The sequence below is a fragment of the Arctopsyche grandis genome, chromosome 3 (genome assembly GCF_051622035.1).
Source record: "Arctopsyche grandis isolate Sample6627 chromosome 3, ASM5162203v2, whole genome shotgun sequence".
Taxonomy (NCBI): domain Eukaryota; kingdom Metazoa; phylum Arthropoda; class Insecta; order Trichoptera; family Hydropsychidae; genus Arctopsyche; species Arctopsyche grandis.
In genome coordinates this window covers 14,672,728-14,683,556 of record NC_135357.1, presented here as the reverse complement: position 1 = coordinate 14,683,556, position 10,829 = coordinate 14,672,728, and the positions used below count along the sequence as shown (strand labels likewise).

At 31.4% G+C, this 10,829-nt stretch overlaps 1 protein-coding gene across 12 annotated transcripts; it reads left to right on the top strand.

The window, feature by feature from the left end:
* Positions 1-3,580, top strand: LOC143923248 (lysophosphatidylserine lipase ABHD12). Of its 12 annotated transcripts, none has more exons than XM_077446834.1 (11): positions 22-51; positions 505-569; positions 952-1,156; positions 1,240-1,358; positions 1,446-1,559; positions 1,649-1,795; positions 2,114-2,206; positions 2,282-2,431; positions 2,520-2,680; positions 2,793-2,954; positions 3,038-3,580. In XM_077446834.1, the coding sequence occupies exons 3-11, from the start codon at positions 1,071-1,073 to the stop codon at positions 3,278-3,280; spliced, it is 1,275 nt and encodes a 424-aa protein (XP_077302960.1). In that variant the 5' UTR covers positions 22-51; positions 505-569; positions 952-1,070; the 3' UTR covers positions 3,281-3,580. The 12 variants fall into 12 exon arrangements, with proteins under 12 accessions (XP_077302962.1, XP_077302957.1, XP_077302965.1 ...); XM_077446832.1 differs by having other exon boundaries at positions 27-124; XM_077446837.1 differs by having other exon boundaries at positions 45-124; positions 969-1,156.
* Positions 3,581-10,829: the final 7,249 nt, after the last annotated feature.

The following is a 10,829-nucleotide window of genomic DNA, read 5'->3' as shown; positions in this document are numbered from 1 at the left end:
GGTGTTTGTAAAAGTGTTTTGGGCCTAATAGTCGTTTGACGTTTGTTGCTTGTAGGTTATCGGCACGCTTACCACTTCTATTTATTTTAGGATTTATTTATAATGATTTCAAATTGAATTTATTGTATGTATTCTATTTTCGACATAGTCTATTTTTATATTAACTTAAGTGTTTACGTGTAATACTTTACTTTAATTGACGCGGAATGATCTCGCAATCGACCTTTGATTCATTTATTGTCTAGTTATCTCATCAACCGTATATCATAATCTACGTGTTTAAATTGTAATACTTTTTTGCCTTCTCTTGCATCATCTGGTGATCGTTTTGCTATTTAATTTTCAATAAGGTGAAATGGTTTTATAATTAACGCCCTAATATATTTTTGTTTTTCTATATAATTTATTCTCACGCGTAGCTATTATTTAATTCCAATATAGATTGCACACGAAAATTGATTGTCATTTGGGTTCATATGTACATATATTTATTATCACTTACAGAAGTCCACTAAATCTTTCGCGAATTCAACTATGAATTGGTTGCCAAAAAAACGTTTAGCCAAGAGGTGATAATTTTATGTGCTTAAATAATGCATGAATTATTGCATGTTTCCCCTTGCTATAATTTTAATTGGAATTCGTTAACTTTATGTGACAAAATCTTCAATGTGAATAATTTTATGATTGTTATTATAGGATAGTTCATTTTTACTGTTATTGCGGTAAAATTGCTTCAATCCTATATATATATGCTTATTGTATTTTATTCCTAGTATTTGAGGCTTTTTTTATAATTTTGAGTTGCATTTGTGAGACAACTATACAAATATACATAATAACAAAATCCAATGATTATATATTAAAAAACTTTTTCTTGAACTAACATATACATAAATACATTATATTAATCTTTTGATATTTTGATGCTCGTTTGTCTTTTTTCACTAGTTTAGTGCTAATTTTAGCAGTGTATCAGTTTTTGTCAACAAGTGACTAATGAACAATTAGAAATTATATTTCACTAATTCATTGCATGAGAAATTTTGCATTATAAGTGTATACTGATAATGGCTAAAGACTTTTCACTGCCTCGCTTCGCCCTTCAGGCTACATTTGTACCTTTTGTATTGGTATCATTGTGGTTCTTTGACATGTAAGTTATCCATTTATTTTTAAATATTTCACCCATTTTCTGGAAATTAATTCAAAATAATATCCAATTTTATTTTATTTTAGAATAACTTTTAATACACTGAAGTGTGGATTGATTGGTTTTGCTATTTTTTTTGGAATACTACCATTTTTTTTCAAATATTCGACTGTGATACAAAAAGGATTCGTCTTTTTAAACTTCAGTTAGTGCCTTTAAAATTATTTTATTGATTATTTTATGGTTACGTTTTAAATAACTTATTGTTTTTATGTTATGTTCAACTCAACAGTTCAGTATCCTATGAACACTGACTTCAATGCTCCAGAAAAGTCAGGAATAAATGGTGCAAGGAACTTATATATCAAATACCATTCAAATATAGCCAGTCACCGTGTGAGAATTGGTAATTGTGATAACAATAAAAAATAAATTTCATCCATATGTACATACATACATATATTAAAATATTTAAAAAAAAAATTGTTTATTTAGGTGTTTGGCACATATTGCCAGAAAAATATAAAAATTGGACATCAGTTGATATAGACAACTCTGCACTAGATAAAGATTCACGTAAAGATGCTGTATTTGATGATTTACTCGCAAAAGGCGATTGTCCTGTCATTTTATATGTGCATGGTAATTTTTTTAAATTTTATTATAATAATAACATTTCTATTGTGTATTATATTATACATCTTTTGGTATTTATAATCCATTTGTGGAAATTTCACTGATTTTGTACGTACTATACAAATGTATTGTGCCATTTATTTTTTCAATTAAAAAAATAAGGAAACATTCGAATATATTTTATATATATTTGGACAGACACTCTCACTTCCAAATATATATAAAAAAAATATTTATTAATAATATATAAAAATGGATTAAATCTATTAGTTATATTGGTGTAGTTTTTTTTAGCAAATTTCTCTTCTAAACCTTAATTTTCAGGAAATGCTAATCACAGAGGTTCTGGGCATCGACTAGAATTGTACAAAGTTTTACAAGATTTACAATATCATATCATCGCTTTCGATTATAGAGGTAATTATTGAACTTATCAGTTATTTCGTTATTTTATTCTACATATACAGGTTTACGAATATGTTTTTTTTTAAGGGTACGGTGATTCGTCTCGGAGTGAAGTCACTGAGATTGGCATTGTCGAAGACATGATAAATGTTTATCGGTGGGTTTTGGAAAAAGTACAATCGCAAAACACTAGTGAAAGAGGTGCAGTTCCCGTTTACGTTTGGGGACATTCACTTGGTAAGATTTTTCAAACCATATTGTTGAGTAAAATAATATATAATATATAATGTTATTATTTCTTTTAAATTTAAAATATTGTCGTTAGGTACTGGCATTTCTACGCACGCTCTTTCTGTGTTAGCTGCTGATATAGCTACATCAGACAATCAAAATGACATATATCAATTGCGAGAGCCCAATGGTCTTATTTTGGAAAGCCCATTTAACAATATGTTTGATGAATTTGAAGATCATTTTATCGGAAAGGTACTATATAAAACAAAAAAAACAAAACGTTTGATTCGAAATTCCGTCAAATGCGAAAGCTTAGTTTTAATTACATAGCAATTTAATATCTTTATTTGATTTTGTAATACAGATTTATAGTTGGCTACCGTGGTTTGATTGGATGATTTTGAAAGCAATTGATAAAAGCAATATCACATTCAAATCTGATGAGTATATAACATCTTTTGCATCACCAGTTCTAATATTACATGCAAAAGATGATTTTATAGTACCTTATCATCTTGGCTTTAAGGTATTCATTCACTCTTATTATATTTAATACCAACTAAATATGTACGATTTCTTTTATTTTAAAAGATGAACACATTTTTTTAGTTATATAATTCTGCAATACAGTATCGCTCATCCGAGTATGGTGAAGTTCAGTTTAAAGGATTTGAGTCTTCTGATAAGTTAGGTCACAAATATATATGCAGAGCTCAAGAACTTCCTACTTTAATCAATACATTTGTCACAAAATACTACAGAATTTTTCCACAAAAGATAAATAGAGGAAGGGCATATTTGCCCTGGATTGAAGGCGAAAGACAAAAAATTCTACATGAAAAACAAGTATAGATTCATTTTATTAAATTATTCATTCAAAGTAAGATGTATGTAATTGGAAAAATGATTGAACAAAAAATAGTTAATTTACCTTGTATTATATTTATAAATAAAACTAACCATTTTGCTCAATATATGTTTTTATGTATGTAGATTTAGACATTATATTCTTAATTTACTAGAAAATTTTATTTATTTGACATTATTTTACAAATATGTATTTAGTTTCATTGTTTTATTGTGATTTTTAAAATATTTATTTTGTTGGTGAAAGATGTTATAAATTATTGAAAAAAATTTTTTTTGATGTTTAATTTATTTTCTAATAGCTGAACCCGGCATGCGTTGCAATGCCACAATAACGCATGCAATTCCCATTCCCGAGTTAAAGTCGTGGTAATCTGACCTATGCAGGAAAAATGCAGACAGCGAACACATTTGAAATTATTCAATTGTTTGTTTATTTTACCCTAACAACGCAGATCGCGATTCGAAAACATTTGAAATTATTGCGTTGCAATACCACTCATTCCCGTTTTTGCCGTTTCCGTTCCAGCTCGTCGATTTTTTTTACAGTAAGCTTCCCGGACATGCATACAACAAATCCTGAAAGTTCCATCGTAATCGGTTGAGTGGTTTAGGAGCCTATACAAGACAGACAGCCAAACAGACATTCATTTTTATATACATACATATATAGATTAAACTTTTTTATATACATATATTGATTTTGATACTAAATAATGTCATCTAATGTAACATTAAGTTGTAGTTTTGTTTTACCTAACTTTCTAAATATCGCATTGCAATTTTGACACGACGATCTCAAAAAAATTTGGAGTTTTGATGATTGATTTACCCAGTGATACACATACGAATAAAAACGCCACTGATTTAATATATTAAAGTGGTAGATCGTATAATCGCACAAAGGACATACGCCCTACCTATTACCGTATACTATCGATTCAATCTATTAGCCCCGAAGAGGGGAGGTTTGCCGAAACGTTCGTTACCGTGAACAACGCAGTTGGGAAAGCTGCGGTTTGGCTGACGTTCATTGGTACACCCGCTCAAACAAGCGACTCTCGAAAGGGAGAGACTTGTCTACATACATACATATATGATAACGGCTTTTGATTTGGGAACGGGATTTTCGTCCAAACGTCAAGTCAATGAAAGTGACAGCAAATTCCGATGTTGTCTTCCAAATTTTATTAATTACGTTCAATTGAGCTTCGTATTTATAAATCACTATTTAGTATGTTCAAACTTTATCCAGAAACTGAATGTGTCTCAGATTTATTTATTTGATAAACTCAGATGAAGCCTTTTATTGGACTTCGCTGATTTTCGAACTATTTTGAGTACTCTTCCGTTTTATGGCAATTGGCAGCCACACTTCGCCACTGGTTATACTTGCCAGTTCACGAGACCAAAAAGTAAATAAACAACACTACATCTTGAAATGAAATTTTTGAATCGTCAAAACATGTTCCTTTCGCACCGTGCAACTTTGTCGGCCGACTTGTTGCGCGACACGAAAAAATGTATGGAAATGTGTGCGACAAACAAGTTGACGAGTGTGGCATGTCCCATCTACCTGCATGCATTGGTCTGGTCGCCCTCAACCAAGTTGTTCGCGAGTTGAGCGGCGCGGCCCGGCCCTATGGCAGTGGCGTCGCTAGGGGTGGTGCCACCTAAAAAACCTTTTTGATAATTATTAATATTTGTTCATTGTTATGACTAGTCACCGGAGCCTGAGGGGGCCGTGTATTGTTCAAAGGTTGTAAATGCATTGTTAAAGGTTTGCCGAACAATGGATAGCACTGTGACTATCCTACCTCTAGTTATGACTTGCGAGAGAGAAGCGCCAAAAGAGAAGTAGAAGTTGAGAAGATGCTGCGAGTTAGCGTCAAATGACCGTTAAGTAAGTTTCAACCTGTCAATCAGTTGCCTGGCGGCATCGCTGTAACATGTTTGTGTCTATGCAAGTCAGTGCCGGTTTTAGGGGGGGGGGGCTGAGTCGGGCGGCAAATAAGTTAGGGCGCCGCTTGATGCGCCAAAGGCGCTTTAAAATTAGAATTAGAGTGTCAAAAGCCATACGAAATTTTAGATTAGAGCGCCAAAGGCGAAATATTTTTCTAAGGGTATTTAGAAAAAATTGCCCGAGGGCGCCATTGGGTGGAAGGCCGGCACTGATGTCAGTTAATCGTTTTTTGGACACCCAAACTAAAGTTTTACGTATGAAAAGCGTATTATATTACACTTTAAGCGTAAAGACATCTACATACAGTGGCGGACTGGGACTGAAATCAGTGCATGCCAGGAGTCAAAGGGGGCCCCCACCCAGGGTTAAAAAAATTTGTCCCCCCCCCCCCCCCATATGACAAAATTTTCTTCTTTCGATCACGCTAAAAATCAAGGGCAAAAAATAAATAAAATTTTCAAAAATGGGAATAAACAAATTTAGGTACAAGAAAAATGGCAAAAGCAAAATAGATCCATAAATTACATTGTATATTTCGTTTTAATCCTTATCATATAATGCATCATAAAAGAATGCGGCATAAAAGCGGCTTTTACTTTCGGTAGAAAACAATCAGGGACGTCATTTCAGCTTTTTCTTGGGGGGGCAGGCAAAGATTGGTCAAATTGAGTTTTTTTTCAAAAAATCTTTTTTATATCGGAATAAAAATGGAAAATATAAAAAAAGAAAAAATTAAGCTTATTTTTGAAAAAATAATTAGAAAAAAATATTATGTAAAAAGTCAAAAAAGCGCCGCAGGCGAAAATTTTTTTCCAAAAATCTTCACATGGTTAACAAACATCGACCATCAAAATGTATCACTATATCAAAAAATATACGAACATTCGGAAAAATAAACGATACATATCTGTTTTTGAGACAAAATAAAGTAAACGGGACCTTTCTAACGATTCGCTCCATGGGATGAACAATTTCTAAGAATGTTACTAATGGCATACCACTTAAAAACCAAAATATACTTGCTTCAAAATAATAAAATCTTTTTTTTTTCAAAGCACATAGCAGCGATTATTTTATTAGTTACCCAAAAGTAACATATGTACATAAGAAATAAACGCAGCATTCATAGATCCATAGTATCCCATTAATCATTAAATCCATAATATTTTCTAAATTCACACTATTCCTTAATTTAGGGGGGCGAGTGCCCCCCCAAATTATCCCTGAAAACAAAAAATGCATAATATTTTCAATTAATGTTAATCGAAAATCAGGATTTTGGGGAGGGGGCCCCTATCCTATGTTTCTATATACATGGATTTGTCTAGATTAGGAATAGATTTAATATTCGGAAACTGTTTAAAATTGTGTATTTAAATCTTACTATATCGTCGAAGTATAATCAAATGTTATTTTGAAAGTATGTATGAAGTAAATTTAAATCGCTGGTTGATGATGAATCGTCCTATCAAAATTGTTTTAAGCAATTCAGTTTATATTATTCAGGGAAATTTGTTTATTCCCATTTTTATTTCAGTAGGTAGTTGTTACATAGGTATTGGTATATGCATAATATTGAGGTTGGAAATGGGCCCGGTAAAAGGGCCCACGCAAATGTTGAAACTTACATTTCAAGCCTAATAAAAAAAGTTAACCGATCCTTGGGCTGTTAAAGCAGGCATTAGTTGTTTGTGTATATCGTAAGAAATTTGTTTTGTTGAAATACCCAAACTCTAGGTCCCAAAGTGCAATATCCTATAAATTTTTACACACGTGAAATAGTTAAATTAAAAAGTTATTTAATTTTACTGAGGGCCCATATTTTCTAACGGATAGTGGGGCCCACATGCCATCGGGCATGTACGCTTGTATGGCCAGTCCGCCACTGTCTACATATGTACATGTATGCTATATTTTTTTATAATGTGACATTATTGAGCTTTAATTTTGAATTGGTAAATTTTAATTTAGACCTATGTACATAGATCCGTCTAATTTAGAATTTTAACGTGTGGTGGGCTTGGGGACAACTGTAACAGATTGTTAGTATCAGAGAAATGTTATAATAAATATTATTATAAAATTTCTCTGGTTAGTATGGTGAAACAAATGCTTCAGAAACAGAAACAAAAGCTCCACGCCATGAAATTACCCAGCACACTCAGTTATACATTTTTACCGGTAATTATCAGACCATTTCCAAGAGTGAAATTTCTAGATTGAACAGTAAAAATCGGAGAAAAAAATTAAAACTAATATATACAGACACACCAGAGAAAGATGCTATGAAGGCTGAATTTGACGACGGAAAAAAACAATTGAAAATTAACTCAAAGAAACTTGAAAAGAAAAACAAATAACAAGAAACATAAACAAATTAATAAAAACTCATCAAATTACGTTTTCATTGTTGTTTTCATGTCGTTTACATTATAATTGATGTCCTTGAAATTTTTAATATACATATTACAAAACTAGGCTCCAAATATGTCTCCAGTAACCAGAGAAATGTAATATTATTACATTTCTCTGGCAGTAACAGTTTGTTACAATTTTTCCCCGGGTAAGGAACAGTTGTAACAATTTATCAATCTTAATTTAATCTCTTATTTTTTATTTTTGTATGAACTCGTTATTTATGTTGTCCTTGGATTAATCTTCCATTCAAATTAAGGCCGTTTTAAAAGGAAAATTTACCATTTTTCTTAAGCATCAAGTAGTACAGTAAAAATATATTCAAAAACAAAAGATTAAAAGTTTTAAATTGAAGTGATTTTAAATAATATATAAACGCTGTTCAATTATTTCCATTAGTACAAAATTTAACTATTGAAGTTTTTAAATGATTAATTAAATTATAAATGGTGGATTTTTTTGTAAAATCTTAAAAAAATAATAATTTGATGGTGTGAATCGAATCTTATTACTACAGTTTAAAATGTTCAAAGTTTAAGTAAATATATTTAATTGAAAGCCGATTTAAAATGTTTTGCATGCAATCGCTTCTATGTGCGAATTTTGGTAAGCGTCAAACATAGTTCAAAGTTCCAACGTTTAATTAACGAGCTTTCGCTAACGACATGGCGCGCGCGTAAATAACACACCGATTAAATTTTGGAATGAAGCGAGAGTCGCACGACAAATAAGTAAATGAGCAATAAATCAAAATGTTAAAAGTACCGTTAAATCCAAGTAGCGCATATGTAACTCTACTTTTGCCGCTTCGGGTCTTCTATATACAAAATAAATGGGTAATTGTTTCGAGGAAGATTTGGGACAAGTGGCTCGGCTGTGGCTGTGATTGCTTACTTAAAACGGATGACTGGATGCGAGGAGTCCTGTCGGAGAGTAGACAACAACCGTTTTAATAATTTCCCAGAAGGTTCTGTTCGCCGTATTGGGTCAACGTATTCGTAATCAAATTATAGATCTTTCGTACACAAAGAGATAAATGTAAACGGACGATTGATGTTTAAAAAATTGACGACAGTATCTTCCTACTACAATAATACACATTTACTTGTTGCCAAATATACATATGTGACTATGACTAATGACTAGATGAAACATTGTGTCTTGATAGGTTTACATATAAAACACATGCTAGTACGAGAGCAAGTAATTTATATTAAAAAAAAACTTATCGAATAGCTTGAAAATCATTACGTATAAAATTGACGCATTAATTTTCTTTCGTCATACGATAGTGTCACGGTTATTGCCGTGTTATGGAGTGCTGTCAACATTTCGTATACATTAGTGTGAATTGGAATGTACCTAATCAATCACATTTTGCCCGTTTATTTGACTAATGCTTCCTAATAAATACATACTTACTTTCATATTCAATTATCGTTACTTGGTTCAATACGGCTTTCAATAAAATTTTATTTTTACAAGGTTTTTTTTAATTTTCTGTTAAATTGTGCATAAAATATTGTGCAAATGTTTCCGTTAGTAAATTAATGACTATTTAGAATATTAATATGTTCGTGGTCAACGTCGGTGGTCATAACAAGGATGCGCGAAAACGAGTGGTCCAAGTTAAACGATACGTTCAAATTTCTTTCTTTCGCATAATGTATGTATATGTATATAAACATAGTACATATATGTACATGTTTATTTGTATATCTGAGGGTTTAGCTATTACAGCGCGTCGAGTTCGGGACGTAATAGAAGATGTAATATGAGGTACATAAATAATTGAATTTTCATAAATATTGACTGCGCAATGTCGCGGCGCCACTGTTTCGTATTAAAAAAAGCAATATTCAAATTCGGCGCGTGTTCATACACAATGATCAAAAGTGACATTTTAGTACTTCGAATATGGATAAATTGGTATAAAAAAAAATGTATGCAATATGAACTCTAATGAAATTGATTGTATTCAAATTTTTCGATTTATTCAACCTTTGGTAAATATAATAAAAAAATGACTGAAATATCCAACAAATTTTCTCAATTGTTTTTTTTTTTAATTTCCTGTTATTTGTTTTTTCTACAAATTTTTGAAACATGAATGTTTTACTCACATTTTCTTCTCTAAATAGGTATAACGAAATAATTTGTTAATATTATAGTACGCAAATGGTAATTTTCTTTCAATATTTATATTTTTGTTTTGATTGTACATATGTATACTTTCATAATTTCAATATTAAATACCAATCAATTTAGCAAGTTCCATTGGGTTCGGAGAAGCACGCCAGCCAGCGGTCGCCGTCCAGAGATGGACAAATGTCAGGGACAGATAACGACATTTTGACGAGGTCCAGTCTTTCACTCTCAAAGATGACAGATAAGAGTGCGCGCTCCACATTCTGGCCAGGGTTGCTCAACTCTGCAAAAAATTGAGCGAATCAACACATCTTCATTCGTCGATTTTTTATATTAAAATACACACGCACACAGAATCGTTTGAGTCCTTTCGTTATTAAATGCTATTTTTTTTGTCAAAGGAAGCCGCGATGAGCGTGAAAAAAAATGTCGTAAAAATGTCACGCGACGGACCCCCGACTGCTTTTATGAGTATAACACGTGATCACACTAAACTTTCGTCGTACGAATTACCATTTAAAGTTGAACGAAATATATATTAAATTAAAAATATTTACCGTTAGGGTTGAGTACCAATAAAATCAGATCTATCTTCCGTTTTGGACTTGCAACTACTTAAAGCCGCTATAAAAAATAGATTTTTTTCGAGTTGACAAGTGCAAAAGTAGAAAGTGTGCAAATCGAGACCGGTCAATAAATATTAGATAGAAATTGAGATAATTTTTCTCGTAACATGTTTATATTATAGTTGGGCTATTATACGATTTATTTAAAAAAATATCTCAGTACTTTCTTTGCCTAAACATAATATATTTTTGTGCTTAGTATTCCTACCAACATTTGAATAGTGTTTATTTTATTAAGTGTTTATTTTGTCTGAGAAAAATGCTTACATTTATTTAAAAATATTCAAACTAATGAAAATATTATTTTAATTTAAAACTTATGTGATTCAATGTAAGGCAAAGTAAAAATTGATATAATGTTATAAGCAGAATAATGTAAAAA

Coding starts and splice junctions, on each gene's coding strand:
- LOC143923248 (XM_077446836.1), top strand. CDS start 1,071: ATGGCTAAAGACTTTTCACTGCCTCGCTTCGCCCTTCAGGCTACATTT. Junction 1,359..1,445: donor ATTCGTCTTTTTAAACTTCA/GTTAGTGCCTTT, acceptor TCAACTCAACAG/TTCAGTATCCTATGAACACT. Junction 2,432..2,519: donor CGTTTGGGGACATTCACTTG/GTAAGATTTTTC, acceptor TATTGTCGTTAG/GTACTGGCATTTCTACGCAC.